Here is a 24,256-nt window from a genome sequence, read left to right as displayed (position 1 = left end):
TCGTAATTTGGGGAAAAATTTTACTCTCTCGTGAGCGCTCTCTTTTACGAAAAACTGCGACATTTTCGAGTACGCGAACAGGATTTAGGTTAATTTCGTAATTTTTCGTAAAATTAGACTGTTTTAGGAAAGTACGCAAACGGACCTTAAATACTATTCTTCATTCTCTTCATAATTCTTGAGTTGTGCGATAGAGAATTCTTGAGAAATCGAATTGTATAAATTCTGTTCTTAGATTTTCGACAGGAAAAATGACAAATTTGTACGAGACAATTTGTTTATATTTTCTAAAAATATGGAAATCACTGAGATCTTAGAAATGTAAACTGGCCAATTCTTTCGGGAATTCCTCAAAGTAAAATATACAAACTCTTAAAAAAATCGATTTTGTGAAGTGAACTAAACGTCAAAATCGGCACTTTACTAAGCAACAGCAAACTTAGTTTAGGTTGTTATCAAAGCGATAGTTACTAAAATTCTATTGCATTATTTGTCAACAATTTTGTGTGTCTATTTTCTAATTCATTAAATTCCACACCGAACCACATTTAATATTTAAACACAAATTATGCTAGTTTAGGATTTTGAATATCTGTATCCACCTTTTTACAAAATTTGTATTCCAAAACCCTTGTTCTATAGTGAGAAAAATACTTCTAGGTTTATTGTATGAATCAATTTCACCAATCTTAAGGATTGTGCAAGCGCTTTCAACTGATTTTTTCATGTAAATCACTGTTATTCGAATCTATGAAAATCTATTAATGGAATCATATTTTTACCATTTCGCTTAAACTAAAATGTGCTTCATCTACATATTCCTACTTATACAGTTCAGTTATCTATAAACGAACCACCAATGCCAAGTTCAAGGAACGCGAAATTAATCGAAACCGTGATTCATGTTTCTGTCTCAGCAAGATCAACTTGCTTGACGAAAAAAAGCTATCAAAAGCTCTTTTCGATATTCAGATGCAAGACCGTAGTCTATATGGAGGGGGAAAAGTGATACATTGTGATCACAAAACTAGTCATACCAATTGTTATTTTGGCTCGCATTTTAAAAACGTACTTTTATATTATTTAACACTGTTGACAAAATTATTCTATTCGACTTCTTCTCAGGATTTTCGTATTTGTGAAGCCCCTTTGCGTTTTCGACTTGTTTTTCTAGCTACGGGCTTATTGCTAGAGCTAGACTCTGATTAAATTAATTTGAAGAACATCGTCCGCTTCGTCGTCGTCGCACCAACCATGATTGTGCCATGTAGGTCATTAATAAACTCATTGATGAAGATTTACTTGATTTATCAAAATGTTTGTACTGGGATTGGCGTAGTTTCTGAAGCCCGAATCTCTATCAGCACTTTATCTGGTTAAGCATGTTACGCACATAATTTTTTTTATATTAATTGACTTTTAATCTAGAATAATTTTTTATTGAATGGGTTATCATTTCGCTCTGCGGGGAAACTATAGAATTAATTTGTTTTTTGTTTTTCTTTCGTTATTCTAGAGAATCTCAGGGGGTAACCTTGCCTCCATTTGGCAAGTATGCTACTGGAATATTTTATTTGGACGAACAGACACAGGCTGAAGCTGAAAAAGAGTTCAACGAACTGGCCGAGGGACTTGGATTGAAAATGTTAGCATGGCGAACAGTTCCCACTAACCAATCGGCTATTGGGGTTGTTGCCCGAAATAGCGAACCAATATCTCGACAGGTATTTGTTACCTGCACTGATTTAGATGAAGATAGACTTGCTCGTCAAGTGTTTTTCTTGCGGAAGCAAGCCAGTCATCTCCTGGCAAAGCCTGGTCGCCGGTTCTATATATGTTCTCTGTCTACTAGGACCATTGTGTATAAGGGACTGTTTACTTCGGATCAATTGTGGGACTACTATACTGATCTCAAGGATCCCGAATTTGAAACATATTTGGCATTGGTTCATACTCGTTTCAGTACGAATACTTTTCCATCTTGGGAACGGGCACATCCATTGCGTGTCCTGGCCCATAATGGAGAGATCAACACCTTACGAGGCAATGTGAATTTGATGAAGGCCCGTGAGGGTGTCATGGAGAGCCAAATGTTCGGGGATGATATCAAAAAGCTCTTCCCTGTCGTTGAGCCAAATCTTTCCGATTCGGGATCTTTCGATTGTGTGCTGGAGTTTCTAACTATGGCCGGTGAACGTTCGCTGCCTGAAGCCGTCATGACCATGGTCCCAGAAGCTTGGCAAAATGACAAGACCATGGCTCAAGAAAAACGCGATTTCTATCAGTGGGCTGCTTGTGTTATGGAACCCTGGGATGGGCCGGCATTGATTTCATTCACCGACGGCCGATACATTGGAGCCGTTCTCGATAGGAATGGATTGCGACCATCGAGATTCTACATTACCAAAGAAAATGTTCTAGTTATGGCGTCGGAAGTTGGTGTTTATGATGTTGATCCATCTCAAGTGACATTGAAAAGTCGCTTGAAGCCAGGGCGTATGTTGTTGGTCGATACTCAAGAGAAGACATTTATTCAGGATGTTGAACTCAAGACGAATATTGCTAAATCAAGACCTCATTCTGAATGGCTTCAACAAAAGGTAAAATAATCATCTTATTTGTCCATATACATCCATTGTTTAAATAAATATTAATATTAGTAAAAGTTATAAAAAAAAACATTTCTTATATCTCATGCTTTACACATTCATTTTGGAACTAGATGGTAAGTTCCAAAACTCTTGTATCCCAGATATTTCATTTCTTCCATGTTTTCAAATTTTATCATTTATGTTATTAATTAAATAAATGATTTGTTTCTTATTTAGATCACAATGGATGAGATTAGAAATGCTGATAAGCTGAATCCAACATCAAATGGTCATACCAATGGAGTTGATCAATCTAAGAAAGGAATATTTGATCCTCGTTTGGCATTGTTTGGCTACACCACCGAAACTGTTAACATGCTGCTTGTACCTATGTTCAACAACAAGTAAGTAATTAAAAAATAAAGATTTATTCAACTAAATAAATTTATAATCTTTTATTTATAGAAAAGAAGCACTTGGTTCGATGGGAAACGACGCACCTCTAGCGTGCCTTTCAGAATTCCAACCACTTCCTTATGAATACTTTAAGCAATTGTTTGCCCAAGTTACAAATCCTCCAATCGATCCATTCCGTGAGAAAGTGGTTATGTCAATGCAGTGTCCAGTGGGACCGGAGGGAAATCTGCTCAAGCCTTCAGCAATGCAGGTTCATCGCATTTGGCTACCAAACCCTATCTTAAGCATTCCAGATACCGACTTGCTCAAGAGAAACACTCATCGCGGTTGGAAAACTAAGGTTTTGGATATTACATTCCCATTTGAAGAGGGTATTGAAGGATACATTAACTGTATCGATCGCATTTGTCTCGAAGGCCGAATGGCTGCTGAAAAGGGCTATCAGCTTTTGGTTGTATCTGATCGCAATGCTGGTCATGGTCGAGCTCCTGTTTCGGCTCTTATTGCTTTGGGTGCTCTTCATCATCATCTAATCGAAACATTGCAGCGCATGAAGGTTGGTATTATCGTAGAGACTGCAGAGGCAAGAGAAGTTCATCACATCTGCGTTCTTTTGGGCTATGGTGCTGACGCCATATGTCCATATTTGGCATTTGAGTTGGCAATCTCATTGCGCAACGATGGCGTCATCAGCCCCGATGTTTCAGACAATCAAATTTACGCAGCTTATTCTCAAGCCATTGATACCGGTATTGCAAAGGTTATGGCCAAAATGGGAATCAGTACACTGCAATCGTACAAAAGTGCTCAAATATTCGAGGCTGTTGGTTTAGGCAAAGACTTGATTGATCGCTGTTTCCGTGGTACACACAGTCGCATTGGTGGCGTGAGTTTGGAAATCCTTGCAACCGAGGGATTGGATCGTTTCCAAATGACTTACTGCAAAGTTTCACCAGACACTCGTATTCTTCGTAATCCGGGACAGTATCATTGGCGTCATGGAGGTGAGAGTCACATCAACGAACCAGCATCGATTGCCAGTTTGCAAGAAGCTGCTGTCAATAAGAATCAAAGTGCATTTGAGACTTTCAGAGATTCAACTCTTAAGAGTGTAAAAAAATGCACCCTTCGTGGTCAGCTAGAGTTTGTAACTGACAAACAGAGTATTGATATATCTGAGGTCGAACCAGCTAGTGAAATTGTTAAGAGGTTTGCTACGGGTGCCATGAGTTTTGGTAGTATTTCCCTGGAGGCTCATCAAACCCTTGCGGTAACAATGAACAAAATTGGAGGCAAAAGTAACACAGGTGAAGGTGGTGAAGATGCTGACCGATATCTAAGTAAGTATTAAAAAGGAACGTTTTCATTCATAGAGAGTAACTATTTATATTTTTTGATTTGTACAGATCAAGACCCCGATTATAACAGGCGATCAGCAATTAAACAAGTTGCTTCGGGTCGTTTCGGAGTTACAGCTTCATATTTGGCAAACGCTGATGATCTTCAAATCAAAATGGCCCAAGGAGCTAAGCCTGGTGAGGGAGGCGAGCTGCCAGGCTACAAAGTTACCAAAGACATTGCTTACACTCGGCACTCAGTGCCTGGAGTCGGACTTATTTCACCACCACCTCATCACGATATCTATTCCATCGAGGACTTGGCAGAACTTATTTACGATCTTAAATGCTCCAATCCCAAGGCCAGAATAAGTGTAAAACTTGTGTCTGAGGTTGGAGTGGGTGTTGTGGCCGCTGGGGTTGCAAAGGTTTGAAATAAAAAAAATTCTTATATAAAAATTATAATAATGTAAATTTAATTCAGGGAAAAGCTGAACATGTTGTTATTTCTGGTCATGATGGTGGAACTGGTGCCAGCTCCTGGACAGGAATCAAAAACGCCGGCTTACCATGGGAATTGGGTATTGCTGAAACACATCAAGTTCTTGTTTTAAATAATCTACGTTCAAGGTAAATTATTTTGAAGAATTCATTAATCATAACACGAACATTGAAACCTCGCAATCCAGATTGTGGATATGGTCGTCGAATGGACGCAATTTATAAGCGCAGATCACTATTTGTTGTTGTTGTTGGCATTTTGGCATTCAAATATTCAATCACAGTCTTTCCGGTGAGATGTGATTTTAATGTTTTGTTCCCTTCGTTTTTATTGAGAAATGTTTATAAACAAAGAAAAAAGAAAGAAAACAGAAAAGAATAAGAAAACAAACTTTGTCGAACATAATCATCTTCCCTCAGATCTAGTCAGAGTTAAGTGGAGATGATGGGGTACCGTACAACGATATCGAGACCACAGTGCTTTGAGACTAGACTAAGGGGTCATATGCGGTTAAATACCAAATACCAAATACCAGACTGTAGGTCGCTTGATCGTAGCTCGTTTTTGTTCTGTAGCTCGTCTATGCGTATGTATGTGTTCCGCGGTGTTTCATTAGTAATTTATGTTATAAATAATTTCAATTAGCAGAATGCGTTTATATTTAAATTTATTTATTTTTCCCCATTAGAGTTGTTGTTCAAGCTGATGGACAGTTGAGAACAGGATTTGATGTTGTTGTTGCAGCACTTCTTGGAGCTGATGAATTTGGATTTAGTACTGCTCCATTGATTGTTATGGGTAAGTTAATGATAATGATGATTAATATCAAAATAAGTCATGTTTTCCATTCGTTGGAAAGGTCTAAGGCTCCGTGAGGTTTAAAGCATACAAAATTTAAGAAAAATTTCAACAGAAAAGCTATTGTAAAGGTTTCGATTCGTGGAATTGAACTTTTTTTTTCGTTTCAAGGGCCCTATATTCTAAACCAAATCTTACTTTTGGGAACCTTTTATAGTCTACCAGGGAAACGGTTGTATTGTGCTGCGCAAGTGCAAAAGTCAAACTGTCCATTACTTACGCCGCCACCACAGCCATTGAAACCATTGTTCGATGGAAGTGATCCCGATTCCAACCATTTTCTTCAACACATCCTTGAATACAATAACTGCTTTCGCATGACGTCCTTTGAAGATAACGCCTGCAGATGAATTGAATGCTTGCCTAAAGTCATCACTTTTGTGGAATAACGTAAAAACATTATCGCTAACCACTAATATGAGAGTTTAACTTCAAAATGATCAAAGTGCTGCACAAATTTCCAAACGATTGTTAGCTGTTTTAAATGGAAAAGTGCCAGTTGACAACTGGATAAATTATTCTTACCAACGGCTTTTGCCGATTTATAGATTCTTAATTAGCTCTTATTGAAAATGTTTTCCCAAAAATCAGTGAGAATTATCAGATTCATGCTTGGTTAAGTTAACGAGCAATTCTCGCCGCAAAGAATAAGGATGTACACGCACTGAATTTCATCATTGAGAGCAAAACTTGTTAGTTCCTTTACCATCAAAAAGTGACTTTGGCAACAGATATAGGCCACTCCATTATTCTGAACTTGTTCAGATATCTACTAAGTACCGTCGACTAATCAAATGTAAAATGCAACGAAAACTTTGGAGAGTATATTGCTTCCAAACCTTCCTTAGAGAATGAGTCATTTTTGATAGAGAAGCGTTTCGCTGTATGAATTCTAAGGCTGATGACGGGGTTGCTTCTGTACTGACAAAATATCGACTACTGACATACGAGCGCACATCTTCTCAGGAAGGCAAGATGCCATAGAACCATTGGAGTCTTTTTCTATGAATTGACCTAAATTGTTGATCGTAACTTACGTAGATGAAAAATAGTTCAATATTCATCTTTTTTAAAGACTCTCCGGGAAACTGCAAACTTGACGAACTTGCAAAATCTGCCTAAAGCTCGACAACATACAAAAAACAAACCGTAGATAGACTAACAGCATTATTTGCGGGTCAACAAACTTATTTGGCCGCCTTAATGCTAAACTATAATGATGTCTGTGATAAATTCCAGCAGCCTCTTTAACCTAACCTAAAATATGATTCTGATTATATTAAAATAATATATAATAAACACATTATTTCTTTCTTCCAGGTTGCACCATGATGAGAAAATGTCATCTTAACACTTGTCCAGTGGGAATTGCCACTCAAGACCCTGAGTTAAGGAAGAAATTCACTGGAAAACCTGAGCATGTGATCAATTTCTTCTTCATGCTAGCTGAAGATGTAAGTTTTTTTTTAATTGAATTCATAAGAAATCCTTATTAATGAAACTTTCTTTTTGTTCTTGACTTAAAGATCCGAAAAATAATGGCTAATCTTGGTATTCGTAAATTCCAAGATCTTATTGGACGAACAGACTTGCTCAAAGTAAGCAATAAGCTGGCACTCAAGGCTGCGATGTTAGATCTATCTACCTTGTTGCAAGACGCCACTAAATTAAGACCTGGTGTTAACATTGTCGGAGGATCAGTAGCTCAAGACTTCAATTTGGAAAATCGATTGGATAATAAACTTATCGAAAAAGCACAAGGTGTGTTGCAAGGAAAAGAAGACACTGTTGAGTTTGTGTCAAGCATACACAATGAAGAACGAGCTTTTGGATCGACTTTGAGCTACCACATTGCATGGTAATTAAAACCTTTAAACACCTTTATGAGGGACAGCGTAGTCATATCTTACTCTATATTATTATTTCGTATAGCAAATATGGGGAAGCAGGACTTCCTGAAGGACGATCCATCAATATCAAGTTAGAAGGCTCTGCAGGACAGAGTTTTTGTGCGTTCCTTGCAAAGGGTGTTAATGTGACTTTAATCGGAGACTCCAACGATTATGTTGGCAAAGGTTTGTGCGGTGGTACAATCGTCATAAAACCACCAGCGTCTGTTCCATTCGAGTCGCATTTGAATGTCATCGTTGGAAATGTTTGCCTGTATGGAGCAACCGATGGCAAAGCCTTCTTCCGAGGAATTGCAGCTGAACGTTTCTGTGTACGTAATTCTGGAGTTACAGCAGTGGTCGAGGTTTGTAAAATTTGAGAATTCACATATAACTACGAGCATTGGATAATTCATCAAATTTACAGGGTGTTGGTGATCACGGATGTGAATATATGACTGGAGGAACAGTATTAATTCTTGGTCTAACTGGTCGAAACTTTGCTGCTGGTATGTCCGGCGGCATTGCCTATGTATATGACATTGATGGATCATTTAAACCAAAGGTTAATGCTGAGTCTGTTGAACTGCTGCCATTGGAATTGGAAAAAGATGTTGATTTGGTTAAGCAGCTGTTGCAAGAATTTATCGAAAAGACTGGTTCTTTAGTTGCCGAAGAAATTCTTGCAAACTGGGCTACATATCAGAGTAAATTTGTCAAGGTATTCCCATATGAATATCAAAAGGCTCTGAAAGATTTGGAAGAGGAAAAACTATCTGAAAAAGCTGGCAAAGAAATGAAGGCTATCGAAAATGGATCCAACGATAAGAATGAACCATTAGTCAAAGATATCGAAGAGGCTATACAAGATGTTGCTCTGGAACAAAAGCGTGCTGATCGAATTTTGGACAAAACAAGAGGCTTTATTAAATACAAGCGTGAAACCGGAATCTATCGCGATGCTACAGAGAGACAAAAAGATTGGAATGAAGTGTATAATTTCCCTCACGTGCGAAAGAATTTGAAAGTTCAAGCCGCTCGGTGCATGGAGTGCGGTGTTCCATTCTGTCAATCGAACAGTCATGGTTGTCCACTGGGAAATATTATTCCCAAATGGAATGATCTAATTTTCCACGGCGAATGGAAGGAGGCTCTCAGGCAACTATTGCAAACCAACAATTTCCCCGAGTTTACCGGCAGGGTATGTCCAGCTCCATGCGAAGGAGCTTGTGTTTTAGGAATCTCCGAGCCACCAGTAACGATTAAGAATATTGAATGTGCTATAATTGATCATGCATTTGAAAACGGCTGGATTAAGCCAGAAATTCCATCTAAACGTAGTGGTAAACGTGTTGCTGTGATTGGATCAGGCCCATCTGGACTGGCGGCAGCCCAACAATTGAACAGAGCCGGTCACTTGGTAACAGTGTTTGAAAGAAACGACCGAGTTGGAGGTCTTCTTCAATATGGTATACCCACGATGAAGTTATCAAAGGATGTTGTCAAGCGACGAGTAGATCTTATGGCAGCTGAAGGCATTGAGTTTAAGACGGGCGTTCATGTCGGAAAAGATATTAAGGCAGAACTTTTGTTAAACGAGTAAGTTTTGCATCTTTTAAGAAATGTTTTAGTTATACAAATATTTTAAGCCCTTATATTTGCAATTAGAAATTGAATGCAGCTTTTATTCATTCCACAATTGTATACAAATTTTCATTAAGCCACTTGGCTAGTCGTAAAATTTGTCAATTGGAATGCTTTTTAGTTCTTATTATGTAAAAATTGTTCTGTTAATTACGGTCTGAGAAACTTCACTCTAAGATGTTCTTTACCAACTCGAGATCTAACACAATGTTAATAACGTACCCCAAACTATTTTCTACTTTCAGATTCGATGCAGTTCTTATAACAACTGGTGCAACATGGCCAAGGGATCTCCCACTTCCAAATCGAGACCTCAAAGGCATTCATTTTGCTATGGAATTCTTGGAAGCACAACAAAAGAAACAATTGGGCGGTAAAAAGGAGATAATCTCAGCTGAGGGAAAAGATGTTATAATTATTGGAGGTGGTGATACTGGATGTGATTGTATAGCGACTTCATTGCGTCAAGGTGCCAAGAGTATAACAACATTCGAAATTCTTCCAGAACCTCCAAAGTCTCGTGCAAATGACAATCCATGGCCACAATGGCCTAAGGTTTTCAGGTATTTCAAATGATGGTACATATTTCAAGTGATTATTTTGTATTTATATTTTTCTTATTGTAGAGTTGACTATGGTCATGAAGAAGTGCGAGTTAAATTTGGAAATGACCCTCGTCAGTATTCAACAACCACAAAGGAATTCATAGGAAAAGATGGTCATATTGCGTCAGTGAATACTGTTCAAGTTCAATGGAATAAGTCACCTACTGGCCAATGGGTAATGGAGAATGTCAAAGATTCCGAGAAACAGTATCCAGCTGATTTGATACTATTGGCTATGGGATTCCTTGGACCAGAAAAAACTGTTCCAAATGAACTTGGTCTGGAGCTTGATCCTCGAGGCAACATTAAAGCAGTCAATGGCACCTATGGAACTTCTAATCCAAAAGTGTTTGCAGCAGGAGGTAAGTTTTAAAAATAATTAAATCTAACTTAGTATTTTATTTATTAATTTAAATTAATTAATTTTCAGATTGCCGAAGAGGACAATCGTTAGTAGTGTGGGCCATTTCCGAAGGACGGCAAGCAGCACGCCAAGTAGACTCATACCTACTGGGACATCCAAGTACCTTGCCAGGTCCAGGCGGAGTTATTGATCCAACCAGAATAGTCTAGATTTATCTTCAACCACATTTTATCGCACTCAACCATAATAAATAAAATTAATTAAAAATTAAAAATGTTAATTTAGTAGATCTAGAAATAAACATTTTGGCTATAATATTTAAATACGCTTTGTTAATTTATCAGAGGCTTGTGATCTTCATTAAGCTTATTTCTATAAATGTATGTATGTATCTTTAAAAAAAAGGCGAAATGATGTTTGAAAAATGTCAATTAAAACATTTCCATAATGATTGACAGAATCATGTTTATGATGGATTTCCTTCCGAAAAGAGACAATAATTAGTATGTAAAATGGAAAGAAAATAGTACCACAGATTAAGGATTAAATTGTAAGAAACAATTATTAAAAAGTAATCAATTATATTGTACATCAATATTTCTATTTATTCACTTATACAAACAAAAATAATGTTGTTGCAAGTTTAAAATTGGTATTCTGATCTCTTATAATTTAACCAAAAACCATAATTGATTAAACAAAAAATTGTTCTATCGTTGTTATTGTTTAATTGATGCAAAACAACAAATAAAAATGTGTATTATGTGTTGCAAGTCGTGTATTAGTGATTTAATTGGTCCTCATAAGAAAACCATTTCATAATCTTTATAAATCATATTTCATACAAAATCGGTAGTTCGCATTAAACTAATTCCAATACGACCCAATCAGAGCCAGAAACATTCAATTTTTCAAACTTGTGTGTAGTCAATAGGTTTGAAAGATAAAAGTAAATAAATGTGTAGGACTAGTTAAGGGTTAAAACAAAGTCCTATTTATTTATTACCCTTGAGGCTTTTACTATTATAACTTTCTCTATTTTCCGCTTAACTTAGATCTGTAATATTATTGTAGATTGTTAGTCCGTAAAAATGTCATGCTATTGAAAAATCCTCCTAGAGGAATTGTTGTAAAAAGTGCTTCTCAAATTTGTCGTTCGGCTTCGGCAATAAAATTCTAAGACCTTTCCATTCGATTCAAGATCTTAAATGCAGACAGGAATTACTGTTAATCAATCGAGCCTGGTTCTTCAACAAATATATTTATTTATTCATGCCGCTAACAAAAAAGACTTAACTAAAATAACTGAAAAAAATTTTTATTTGTATATTTTGAACTTTAAATAATGTACAAAAATTGTAGATAATTTCCTCATTAATAATTTTAAACTAAAGGAACTTTTATTTGTTGTTCATTTTTAACAAAATTAAATATTCCTAGCATGACTTTCGATAGGCACTTTATATACTATAAACATAATGGACTTAAAAATATGATGCATAAATACTTTGTAGTTAGTGATTCTTTGAGAGAATTCCTTCCACAGTGCCAGGTGGCCGTTGATCTTTTGTGCATTCGCATCATCGATAGGCTCTTGAAGTTTTTCCATAGTTTTATTCACATAAGTGTATTGATAACATGATGGTCGAGCACTTGTTGTTATCACTTGATGAGACTCGCCCGCCGTTAGAGAAAGACTGTCTCCAGTACTCAAATTTAATTGTTTACTCTCATTCTTGAACGTCACACTACCTTCTATAATAGTAAGTGTGACATTTCCCAAGTCGGGTGATAGGAAATTGTCCAAGGTTAGATTAGGAAAATCTGCAACAAACACCACATCGGAATAATTACTCCAAGAAAGAACATCATCTGCAATAGCTTTTAGCTTTGGTCGCATATGGTTTAGCTCGTTTATTAAGGGCAACGACCACGATGTCTCTTCAAATGGTGACCAATCAGCTTGAAGAATATCCACATTTGGATAGAAAGTTCGCTGCTGGAATCGACCATTCATCGAACACCAGACATCAAAATATATCGATATATTCGAGGAAGATATAAGTTTGTTTCTGGGATTTTTGGCAATTTCTCGAATAATATTTCTGTGAATACATTTGGCATATTGTTTAGCCATGTCTGCTGACTTAGTCCATCGATCGTAATGTGTAAAAGCGAAGGGCTCCAAGTAATGCATGTTGCCGTTTTGATTGTCGACAACTTTGACGGACGTCACAATCGTGTCATATGAATGGACCATCATGTCCCAGGAATAACCATAGAGGCCATTAGTCCAATTGTTGTAACCTTTGGTAATAAAGTGCGAGAACGGTAAAAAGAGTTGTATGCAACAATAAATTAAAATCAATATCGTGCGAGCTTTGTCATTCCAAGTGACTTCTTCCTCGTCTGTTATGGATTTATTGTTGTTCTTGGTTAGGTTCAGTTTCTCGTTTTTTACATGACTTGGAGTAACTTTAGTTTCTGGATTCTTAATGCCACATATACTCGGCCAAATCTTGTGTGGCCAGTCAAAATTGAAAAATAAGGGAACCTCAGCCAAACAAACCCATGGGAACATTCCTATGAAAAAGAAAAACTATACCCATAATTTAATAACAAACGAAAAATTTAACTTACCAATTGAAAATAGTCTTGAATTCATCAAATGAAAACTCAACATGAAGGGTGTTGCGAATCTCCGACTACCACGAAAAGTCATAAGGAATGGAATGGTAAAGTCAAAAACTGCCGTAAACCAATGTATTATAAGTAAATCAATTATTTCCACTGGGAATACAGTTCTGAATGGCGCAAATACCCAGTGATTTCCTAGACTTGACATCGCATAGCCGGATAACCATTCAGTGGAGAACTTTTTTAAGCCCGCGTACGCATAGAGAATAAAGAATTGAAATTTGATAAGAAAATAATTCCAGTAAGGGACTGATGGTTTGATTCCTTCTTCAAAGGGATGATCAAATGAGCTTTCGAAAAAGATTTAAAAAAATAGGATAAATTTAATTAAAAGTTTTAAAATCGAAATATATTTTTTCTTTTACCAAAATCTATTTGCATCAGTCATCATTAATAGAACCGCAGTGAGACCAAACAAGTAACTGTGGTTATTCCACGCAGGCTTATCCAACAGTAAAATATACCAGTAAGGTATTATGAAGGCCAAACAACTCAAACGGAAGTTATATCCCAGGGCTATACCGAGTGCACCAAGCCACATGGTCAGATAGACAAGACCCATTACAGGAAGACTGAAATTTTGAATAAAATCAAATAGCGGAAAATGGCATGTCCGCTCGTCTCCAAAGTTCAAATCGATTTGGCTGCCTCCACGTTCTTCAGCTATGTCAATTAGCATAGCTGCACCTATTTTAATAATATCATTAGATCAATTATGTGTTGTTATTAACTTTGTGTGTTCAAAAATGTTACCAAACATAGCTCGAAATACTCCTAGAGCAGCTCCATCTACAGGTCTTTTTAACCATTTAGTAAATCTTTCAAGGGATGTAAAATTACACAGATCATAAGAAGTTAAGAACTTGAATTTTGTGTCGAAAGAACGAATTATTTGTTCTTTTTCCTTCGTTTCAGGCATAGTTCTACAAATTTAAATGATAGTGTTATTCATTATATTAACTTTGGAATAAAACCTTGATTTAATATTTAATTTTTTGGTATAGTCCCTTAAAGAATTTTTTCTCACAAAATACAAACAACAGTGAAACTTTTCAAAGAATGCCTTCTCACATATATTGCTCCCAAAATTGAGCGTACACTTAATTAAGAGTTAGTTAGTTGATACTTTTTATATTTAAGATGCAATGTTTTTGGAAAATTCTTTTTAATTACTATTTTTTTTATTATTTTTTTCTTACGAATACATAAAATGACAATACTTAAATAATGAACAAAAGGTAATATTAAAAAAAAACTTCATTATCTCAACATTTAATCCCAAAAAATTAAGCGTACACTTTGTATTTATAGCTTCTTAAATCAAGCTTTCAAAAAAGTAACTGATATACTTGTGTTTACTTGTTTTTTAAATTGAATTTGAAACCAATTTCGTTCCATTTCCTCATTTTTTGTGGAAATGGCAGAGAAAAGAAACCGAAATTGCTACAAGACAATTTATTTTAAAATCATATTTAAACAAATCTTTACGTAAAATGAGCGAAATCGTGGGCCTAACACATTCAACGGTCCAAAAAATACTAAACAAATATCGGTGTGAAGGTACGACCCTAAACAAACCTGGAAGAGGACGAACTAAAATCTTTTCTCAGCAAAACAAACGAATTATTTTAGGAAAATTGGGGGTAAACCTCAAAACGATTGTACCAAACTTGGCGGCCGAAATGGCGACACTTTTTGAAAGACAAGTTTTAACCGAAACTTTTCGTCGCGTACTTCGGATGAATGATTTTAAGGGCAGAGTTGCTCGGAAAAAAACCTCTTATTTCCAAAATTAATAAGCGAAAACGTATTGAGTTTGGAGAAAGCATAATACTCAGTTAAAAGCATGGGAGAGGAATTGTTATGTTATGAGGGTCAATTGTGGCAAATTTATTGAATTTATTGACACAATCATGGACAAGTGGACATTTTTGGACGTTCTTAAAAAAATATGCGTCAATCTACAGGAAAACTGAATTTATCAACAGCCTTTTACTTCCAACAAGATAACGATCCAAAACACAAATCGTTTTTTGTGAAGGAATGGTTGCAGTATAATGCCAGAAACCAGCACATTCGATGACCTTTTTAGTTTTTTAATTATTATTTAGTAGTAAATTTTTTTTTATTTTCAATTTAATATTTTTATACATTTTTTAGTGTAACTTGAAAGAAAGTTATGTTGAAAGATTTAAAAACTTACGACAATGACATAAAGAGTCGTCTGTCGGGTAATGAAAAGATACAAATTATTAAGTGCATTTATAAAGAAGATAAAATGTTTTATTTTAGATGAATTTAAAGGCAAACCCTAAATTTTAAAGTTTCAAAGTGATGTGTACACGTTCGTAGTTCACAATATTTTCAAATCAAATAAACTCTGTTAAGATTTGTTATCTATAGCTTATAGCCACGTAAATATAACCCGAGAGACAGCTCCAATCAGCCCTGCCATTTTCGTTAAGGACAGCAATAATTTTAGCTTCATTTAGAATTGCCTTTTCAAAATGTCATCCTGAATTCTCTTAGTACGGGACACCTGCCTAGGAAATTTTGTATATCTTCTTCTTCTCTCATGTTGCACAGGCTACATCATGTTGATGCTTTGCCTCCACGCCTATTTCCGTTGAGTGAGATAAGATCGCATCTAGCTTTGAAAATCCATGATATTTTGTAAGGCTCCAAGTCATCTGTTATGTATTGCGGTCCTATTGAAAAATCCAACATCTTAAAAATTCGTGTGCTGCTTTCTCGCGCTCTCCGCTCTGCTTCTTGATTTGCATGCTATTTCAGTTGATCAAGAATTTGTGAGTTATTGACAATCCAATGTCATGTTCTCATCCCAGTGCAAGCCGAACCTGTTTCCGATCATATTAATCATAATCTCTTAACCCAAAAAAGTTGTTTTGCTAAGAGGATTTTGGTAAGTTGCTTAGGTAGGCTCTTGTCACTATATTCAAATATAGTCTTTTGTACATATCTGAGGTGTAAGTCCAGTGTGTAGTAGTGCCCGTCTTCAGCTGCGGTTTCAATCGGTAATGCATAGTTTGGAGTGCATGATTGTAACTTTAAAACTCTTTTCAGAAAGTATCGTTGTAGCTTATCCACTTCATCAAATGTTCCAAAACCCCAGACTTGTGCACTATAACTTTGAATAGCTTTGCATACTGCCAAAAAGAGTTTCCATTTTGAACTGAGGTTGATATTCTGCTTACTCAAAAAACAATGCCATGTCTCGTTAATTTCCTCCCTTCCTGTCCACACTGCTGATTGAGTATCAGAGTATATGCACTGTAGCAGGTTTACAAATTTAGTTGAGACTTCCATTTCACGTAACTTGAGCATTAATAGTTGTCTGGAGATTTTGTCAAAAGACGCCTTTAAGTCTACGAAAAAAGCAAAGACTTTCTTTTTTTCAGCCAGCTTAATATGTATAATAGACGCCAAGTTATAGATATTATCCACTGTAGAATATTTCTTTCTAAAGCCAGCCTCACATTCTGTTAATATATTATTTTGTTCCACGCCATTATACAACTTTTCATTAAGGACTCCCATCATGATTTTTGCTATACAATTCATGAACGAAATTCCCCTGTAATTGCTCAGATCATATGTGTCGCCCTTTTTGATTTAGTGAAAGTTTCTACTACCCTGCATTGTTCTAATATTTTGCTGTATGTCGTTGCGAGTTGTTCCAAAAAAGTATCTGTAGCATTTATTATGAGCTCATATGGAATCCTATCTTCTTCTGGCGCCTTATTGAGCTTAACGTTTCTCAGCATATTCCTTAATTCACCAACACAAAATGGCATATCTAATGTTGAGTCCTCGACGTAATTCGCTACGTAAAGTATGCTGCTCATTTCTTGCCTTGGATTAAGAAGGTCTCTGAAATATGCTTGAAATTCCAAAGAAGTTATGTCAGCCATCACATGTTAGTCTTGGTTTTTTATCTCCTTGGCTAGACGTCACCAGTCTCTACTGTCTCGAACTGTATTAATTTTTATTTCAATTTGTTGTTGGTATAATTTTCTGCTTTTTTTACAAACATTTTTATAGTCTTGTTGAGATTTTAAATAGCATAGTTTAGTCTCTTGACTTCTTGATTTGCGAAATGCATTGAGGGATTTGAAAGTTTTTCTTCGTGCGATTTCACATTCGGAATTGTAGCACTTGTTTTCGGGTTGAACGTTTTTGGATTGTTGTTTTGAAGGGGTGCAGACAACTTTATTATGTTGGTTAAGTCTGCTAAATCGAGTGTTTCCTTTTCGATCTTGACTTGCTGAAGATTAAAGTTTAGATTTGTTTGGTAGTCTGCTTTTTTGGTCTCATTCCATTTGAGTTTCGGCAAGAGGTTGTTGGGGCAGGTTCCGCTATCAGTGTTGTTTTTCTGAAAACTCAATTTTATTGGTAAGTAATCCGACAATATAGCATTTTTTTTTACTACATTAAACCGTTCGACGAACATCAGCATTTCCTATGAGACCGCACAAATATCATTCACCGATTCTCTTATAATACTAACGTAAGTTAGATTCGTCTCCTTTTGTTCTGTCATTAAGAATAATGAGCCCGTTGTCGTTGCAAAACTCCAAAAACTCCTTCCCTTTTGTATTAATTTTTATTATTTTGTGTTAACATAAAATATTTAATAAAAGAACATTGATAATAAAATTCCAAAAATATAAGATTTTAATAATTTAAAACAGGAAAAAAATTTGTTGGCTGGTGTACGCTCAATTTTGAGAGTAACTGTAGGTCTTTTTTTTTAAAGTTTGTTTTTAAGAAGAAATAAACATAAATAATTTTGAAAAATTAGCTTGATTAAAAAGATAAGGGTATGTCAATATTTTAAAAATAATTTCTTTCAATTATCCGCCGCGGTTGAATCGAATAAATTCCAGCCGAAAGGTACAATTCTTCTTCCGCTTTTTGCAGGAATTGGGACTTTATGTTATCATTAGGCCGATTATTCTCTTCCATGGCGTGAAAGGTCTCTGCTAATCCTACGCAAGGTAATGCACTCACTGTATGACAAATATAACACCGTCTTGTTGGAACCAATTTGCACGATTTTCAAACCTTATTCAGAAGTAAATCTATTCATTATGAAATGGCAAAGCAAACTGAACATAAATCAAATCAAATGACGTCGAAAAGACCAACTCCGAAAAAAGGATTGCAAGATTGAAAACTACTACCCCTCTACAAAGAAAACAACCGTCATAAAGAAATTATTACTTCATTTAAAAATACACACTATACGATAAGCCACTTTGGTGTCTAAAATAAAATGAGGGTCATAAAACCGATATGCTGGGTGGTCATTTCTAGTTGCGTATTTTTGTACGTTTTATTAGCTCTTCTGAATATTTTCGAAAGCAAAAAAAAAATACTTTTAATTGTTGTTCGTGGGTGATATGAACTAAAATTTGTTAGGTAAAGCGAATTGTTTGAAAGCGTTTCATGGAAGTTTGAAAACAAAATTCAAAGAAGAAAAAATTTTAAGGGAGTAATTATTTGCGGAACAATAATAACTACGGGCAAATATGAAAGATGAAACTTAAAGGGCCACATCAATGGCCGATATACGTGCAATCATCAGGGCTGCTAAATCCCCATCATACTGCGTCAGAAATTAGACTTGAAACTGGTGTTAAGTGTGTTTGGCTACAGTGAAACGAGTAATTAAGATTGTAAAACACTTAAAAGCGAAAGGAAAATAGTCTAAAATTTAGCAAAAATACATGTCGTGGAAATTCCAGATGGCTTCAACTATTAATTTCATTACCTTCTCGAAACAGAACATTATTTAAGCCTTCTGGACAGCTGGGAAGGCAGTGACATGTGTGGGGAGTAATGGGCAGGTTCAGGCAAATTAAGGGACTTCATTTGCAGTCAACTTAATTTTTTTAAAGAAACACTTTGAACAAGGCAACTTGTTAGTTTTTCAAGTGTCATGAATCTCAAATTCAAAACTTCACTTCATAAACCTCTACTTTAAGTTGTAAATAAATTTATATATTTAAATAATTTTATCATTTCAATTTAACACCTTGCTTCTTTATAGAAATGGATTGCTTTTAGAAAAATTGCGGAAATATGATTCGTAACGAAAACTAAGTACCATACAACAAATTTAAATTATTAAAATAAAACTTTCAATAAACGGAATAAAGTTGTTCACCTAATATTAAATATGTATGTGGGGTGGTATTTTTAATACATTCTTAGTGTTAACAATTTTCAAACTTCTGTAACGGCAGCGACGACTTTGTTAACGGATATGCTAAACATATCGATTACAACATCAGATGGTCCTGACCTGGGCACGGCTGGAACGTACAACTGCTTGACCACAAAGTCACGATGTTCGGCAACAACTCCGCTTACAGCTTCACCAAGACCAACCTCCCTGTAATGTTCTTCAACAACAACAATACGACCCCACACGCACGTCCATTTTCCAGAATCTTTGCAGCATCAATTGGCTTGATGGTGAATGGATCCATAACTCGTGAATGTATCCCACTCTTTTCCAACAGAGCGGCGGCCTACAAACACTCGTACAAAGTGATTTCTGGCCGAACAGCAAGACATAATCTTGGCCTGATTTTATGGCAATCTAACCTTTACCAATGACAAATGGTTCTTCGTTTGAATAAATGATGGCTGTGTTTGGTCGGGATGTGGAGATGAAGAAAATTCCTTCTGTGTTTGCAGCCAATTCAACGGCTCTTTCGCAACTCACGGAATCCGATATGGGTAGAAGATTGTGCTTCCACTAACAATACGGGAACATAGCAATATCTTCCAAGTCCATCTGACTAGGTCCAACTTCACCGATACTCACACCATAATGAGATATGACAAAATTGACATTTGTCTGAGAAATAGCTCCCATTTGGATTAGTCGAAGGCTCGAGTGAAGAAAGTAGCAGAAGTGGAGGCGAAGGCAATGGTACGGTCACGACAGGCAGCTCCAATAGCGACACCCACTAAATTTTGTTCACCAATATTCCTTGCGTCACCGTCAAGCATAATAAGTCAAGGGCGGATCCAGACTTTTCATCAGGGGAGGGTCACACACTTAGATAAGTTTTTACTCACCGCTTAAAAATGTTCTTTAATGTTTTGTAAAGGATTCTAACAAAATTAATTAATTGCTAAAATGACAACATTAGTTATCAAATTATTAAGAACACTGTTGTCCACTAAGGTATGGTCTAACTATTTAAATTGGATGACTCAAATGAAAGCATCCCAAATTCCAACAGTTTCGAGAGAAATGAAATGCAACTGGGTTAAAATGGACCTGCAAAATAAGTTTTTCTCAAAAAAAATGCTTTAACATTTGTTCCTTCCAATAGTTGTCCAATTCTTTTCAAGCTTTTTTTTGGTATAGCTTTAGCTACCTATTTTTTTTTTTTGATGATTGTAGTTGTGAAATTGTTTCAAAATCGTGTAAATTTGTGTTGTTGTATCCTGCTCAAAAACTTTCTGGAGACTAAAAATTGAGTGATGTATGGAAAGAACAGCATCCATTATCTTATTAGTGGACAATCGCCCAATTATTTGAAAACACAGAAAATTGGGTGTTTGAACGAGTACAAACGAATGAAAGAAGTCGGCCAATTTTTTGCTGGACTATCAATTTTTTTCTATCACTTTTGACAGATAAAATCGTGTCTCAAAAAGTTTTTCGAAAAATCTGCCAATATTGAAAGATCTTCCAATCGTGTATACTTAGTTTTAGTCAAGAAAAATCTCTCTACATATCAAGTCAAGTTGACATGTATGTTAAAATAAATTGAAAGCTGAACTTTGTTATTATATAATGTATTTATTTTCCGCACAATTCCATTTAATATTTTATGCAAAAGGGAAAATTAATGAGTAATATTGACACACAAGTCGCTATGGACTAATAGCTTCCCTAAAGAGTGATTTAAAGACAACAATGGTTTTAGTATGTACGTATTTTTGTACGATCAACTAGAAGTAGAATTTTGTGAAACTTGAAAAACTAACTATTTGCTTGGTCAAAATTTAATTTCAAAGAAAGCATTGTACTGCAAACAAAGTCCCATTGTCAAATAGTTAGATAACGATTGTCTTACTCTGACGTTTACTAAATATAGCCGGGATTTAAATTTACACTTCACATTTTTGGCACAAATTTTGCTTACGAAAATTTCTGTTAACAGCCAATATTGTTGCAGAAAAATTTACATAAGTTAATATGATGTAACGATATTGTTAATTGTGCCAGTCGTCTCTTCATATCTTTTATTACATAAAGATTTACCTGCCCCAATATTTGTCAAAGAAAGACACAATTATTTCGCAAACAATTTAGAGTTTAAATAAAACAAATACCTACAAGTATTTTTTTTTAAATTCACTTAAATTGTGTGGAAAGTTTTTCAAATTTTAAAAATTGATTAGAGATGAAGCACTTAACGGGATGCAATTGCTTTCGGCTTTTCTAAAATCATTTTTGTCATTATTTTTATGATAAGAATTTTTTGCAAATGCGCGTTGCTCCGCGCCGGCCGGCAGCACAAATACGTCCTGTAAACACATTACGACCTGAATATTGGTTATTTCATGCACATTACACAACACTGGGAACAGAGATGCACCTCAGAGATCTTATTTAATAACATTCAAAGCTTTTATCACACTTAAAGGTTGGTTTTAAGTTATGCATTTCATTAAATAATCGTATATTCGCAAATTTCATAAATAATTTAACCACACACAAATCTCCATATTAAGTAAACATTTTTATTTTTAGTTAGTTAACGAACCTTTTGAATTACACTAATTTACAGGAATATAGAAAAATCAACTTCAGTTTCTCCTTTTGTTTTATAACTTAGATAATAGTCATAAATAAAAATATAGTTAACAAAAATAAAACATAATAGTAAAAGGAACTTTCAGTCTCCAGGTGTGCAAAAGGACTGTTCTTTCCAACACAGGTGTTTCTTTATTTATGCTCCATAATTTCTAGATATGTGCGAAATATTACTTGGCCATCAGTGCGCAATAACCTCTCTTACTCCATTCAATTAAAAAAACAAAAATCGAAATCAAAATCAAAATGCACCCAGCCGGCAATGAAACCAAACAAAATATAGAAGCTATGATTCTACTCTTCATTAAAGCCCTAAGAGGCTTTAAGTTGGCCCAGATTTGTACTGTATTCCATAGTTGGCTGGTTGTCATCTTTCATCTTGGGATTTATGCAAAATCTATCCACCGCACAAGAACCGTTTATATTTTTATATGATTATAATCCACTTTGACATCAAGAAAATGTAATTTAAATAATTTGTATTATTAATACTTTAGGTGCCTTTCCCACCATAAAATGTGAGGAATTATGATTCCTTAATTTTATAATTTCATACCTATGAGGCAGGTTCATCCATGATAGTTGTATAGTTATTGGCATATTAATTTGAAATATGTTATAGATGATTATTCATGAAATAAGTAGAAAATATAATACCTTTTAATAAATAGGCTATTCTAAGAAATCAATGTGACAGAATTATAGGCTCCTATATACATTTTTCAAATTTGTGTTCGTATTCCAGTTGGGGTAAAACGATACAAGAAGAAGAGTTTGAGAAAATGATTGGGGGACGCGTAGGATGGTTTAATAGATTCATATTTTTTTTATAATTTACCGGCTTTCAAGGGGTTATTAATACCCTTTCTATGCTTATATTTAAACACAAGTTGGGTGTTAGGAAAAAAGGGAAGGATTTAATAGGAGATACCGACGCACATCGGTCTTAAAGTTTTGAATATCAAAATGATAGGGAAAAACAGAGTTTGCCAAAGCGTTTCACATTCTCGATGTGTGGTTTAAGAAAGAATCTCTTTACTTAAAAATACGCCAGAAATTGAGCTCAAGAACAAACCGACGAAAATTCCTGGAAGAGTTAGTTTTACGACTAAATCGTTTAAGGGATGGAATGCAACTGACCAATTCGGCAGAATATTGTTTGTAAAAATATCGATAAAACAATCATTTATAGACAACAATTGCAGCGCCTATCACCTATCATTTTTAAAGTCCTTTTTTGAGTTCTATTCCAGAGATATAAGCTTGTTTTAGGGTCTTGGACTTATGAAGACTTTGTAAATTACAGCCATATCATAAGAGACGACAAATTTATTGCACAGTCGGAGAAATTCTAAGCATCTAGCAGAGTTTTTGGCTATATTGAATATTTTATCATAAGTGTGATACACATACCGAGATGGATTAGTTTCATGGATGCAAGTGCCACTCATGGATAGTGGCATCTGGGGTGTTTGGGACAGTGGCATCTGAAGTTATAAAAAAAGTTAAATGGATTATAAGTGGCAGACAGAAGATCATTAATGAATATCAGGAAGACAGTCAGAGACAAAACGGAGCCTTGTGGAACACCAGCGTTTATTTCAAATACAACTTGTATTGAACCGTTTGAAAGATAGTTCCTAATCCAACGAAGAAGAGATTCATTATTTCAAAAAGCACGCATTTTCGATAAAAGAGCTAGGTGCAAATTCTATCAATAATCTTATATTCTCCAAAACGATGTAAAGATTTGTTCCACTGCTTGGTTAGATAAACAATGGGATCCCCAGTGGACCTATTGCTACGAAAGCCATAGTGCCGTTCCTTAAGAAGCTTTCGTTCTACCAGATATTTTTTAAAGTGATAAATAATCAGCCTTCTTATGACGTTAGAAAGAAAGGGAGTGAGTGCTATTGGATGATAGTTGGAGTAAGCGGGAGAAAGATTCGCCTTTTTAGGGACATTCTGAACAAGTGCTGTTTTCCATCCTCTCGGAAAGAGACCTGGGGCCTGATTATAGGATTCGCGGCGAATCGTTTTGTTAGCATGTCTGCCATTTTTCAATTATTGCTATAGCTTTCGCATTTTTCGTTTTGAATTCGATCAATTAATGAATTGGAAGACGAATTTGAAATGTCATAATGTTTGTTGACGAGTTGAAATCCGACATATTTTTTAGCGGATTCACAGCTGAAAGTGTTTATTATTTTTCACTGTATGATTTCGTGAATTCTTTGTTGATTGTAATTTTATAAAAAATTGAGTTAGCTTTATTATAATTTTCTAATAATTTATTCACATTCAAATATAAAATTTTAAAATTCATTCTCCCGTAGTCTTGATGATCAAATTCGTCCCTTTTAGAATAAATATACCCCATAATTGATTCTATTTTTTTAATTTAATATTGTTTATAGAATAAATCACCGCAAATTTCACAAATTCATTTTTTTAAAGCTGTCAAACAAAAAGCGTCAAATCACTGG

The 24,256-nt window shown here is 35.3% G+C and overlaps 2 protein-coding genes and 1 pseudogene across 4 annotated transcripts in view; 1 reads left to right on the top strand and 2 right to left on the bottom strand.

Moving 5' to 3' along the window:
• LOC129946950 (uncharacterized) overlaps window positions 1-10,530 on the top strand; it is a 70,890-nt gene extending 60,360 nt beyond the window's left edge. For 2 of the 3 annotated variants that reach the window (XM_056057333.1, XM_056057332.1), the window contains exons 4-16: window positions 1,517-2,600; window positions 2,829-2,995; window positions 3,057-4,348; window positions 4,415-4,773; window positions 4,830-4,975; window positions 5,536-5,645; window positions 7,026-7,159; window positions 7,232-7,563; window positions 7,638-7,959; window positions 8,022-9,193; window positions 9,484-9,801; window positions 9,865-10,205; window positions 10,274-10,530. In XM_056057333.1, coding sequence (XP_055913308.1) covers window positions 1,517-2,600; window positions 2,829-2,995; window positions 3,057-4,348; window positions 4,415-4,773; window positions 4,830-4,975; window positions 5,536-5,645; window positions 7,026-7,159; window positions 7,232-7,563; window positions 7,638-7,959; window positions 8,022-9,193; window positions 9,484-9,801; window positions 9,865-10,205; window positions 10,274-10,416 — 5,920 coding nt within the window. In that variant the 3' untranslated portion in view covers window positions 10,417-10,530. Of the gene's footprint in view, window positions 1-1,516; window positions 2,601-2,828; window positions 2,996-3,056; window positions 4,349-4,414; window positions 4,774-4,829; window positions 4,980-5,535; window positions 5,646-7,025; window positions 7,160-7,231; window positions 7,564-7,637; window positions 7,960-8,021; window positions 9,194-9,483; window positions 9,802-9,864; window positions 10,206-10,273 lie in introns of those variants that run through there. The other variant, XM_056057334.1, reaches the window with a different exon arrangement.
• A 957-nt stretch (window positions 10,531-11,487) lies between these two features.
• LOC129946951 (vitamin K-dependent gamma-carboxylase) lies at window positions 11,488-21,856 on the bottom strand. Its single transcript, XM_056057335.1, has 5 exons — window positions 21,721-21,856; window positions 13,658-13,827; window positions 13,270-13,591; window positions 12,848-13,194; window positions 11,488-12,790 (listed from the first exon to the last, which is right to left on the bottom strand). Exons 2-5 carry the CDS (start codon window positions 13,821-13,823, stop codon window positions 11,634-11,636), a joined length of 1,992 nt encoding a protein of 663 aa, XP_055913310.1. The 5' UTR covers window positions 13,824-13,827; window positions 21,721-21,856; the 3' UTR covers window positions 11,488-11,633.
• LOC129945143 (transketolase-like protein 2) lies at window positions 19,154-19,811 on the bottom strand (annotated as a pseudogene).
• Window positions 21,857-24,256: the final 2,400 nt, after the last annotated feature.

Source organism: Eupeodes corollae, chromosome 2, assembly GCF_945859685.1.
Source record: "Eupeodes corollae chromosome 2, idEupCoro1.1, whole genome shotgun sequence".
Lineage (NCBI taxonomy): Eukaryota > Metazoa > Arthropoda > Insecta > Diptera > Syrphidae > Eupeodes > Eupeodes corollae.
This window is presented reverse-complemented; position numbering and strand designations above follow the sequence as displayed.

What these genes read in the sequence shown, in the direction of transcription:
- LOC129946951 (XM_056057335.1), bottom strand. Translation starts at nt 13,823, where the DNA reads ATGCCTGAAACGAAGGAAAAAGAACAAATAATTCGTTCTTTCGACACA. An exon ending in AGTATTTCGAGCTATGTTTG is followed by an intron (nt 13,592 to 13,657) that starts GTAACATTTTTG and finishes TTATTAAAATAG; the next exon opens with GTGCAGCTATGCTAATTGAC. An exon ending in ACTGATGCAAATAGATTTTG is followed by an intron (nt 13,195 to 13,269) that starts GTAAAAGAAAAA and finishes CTTTTTCGAAAG; the next exon opens with CTCATTTGATCATCCCTTTG.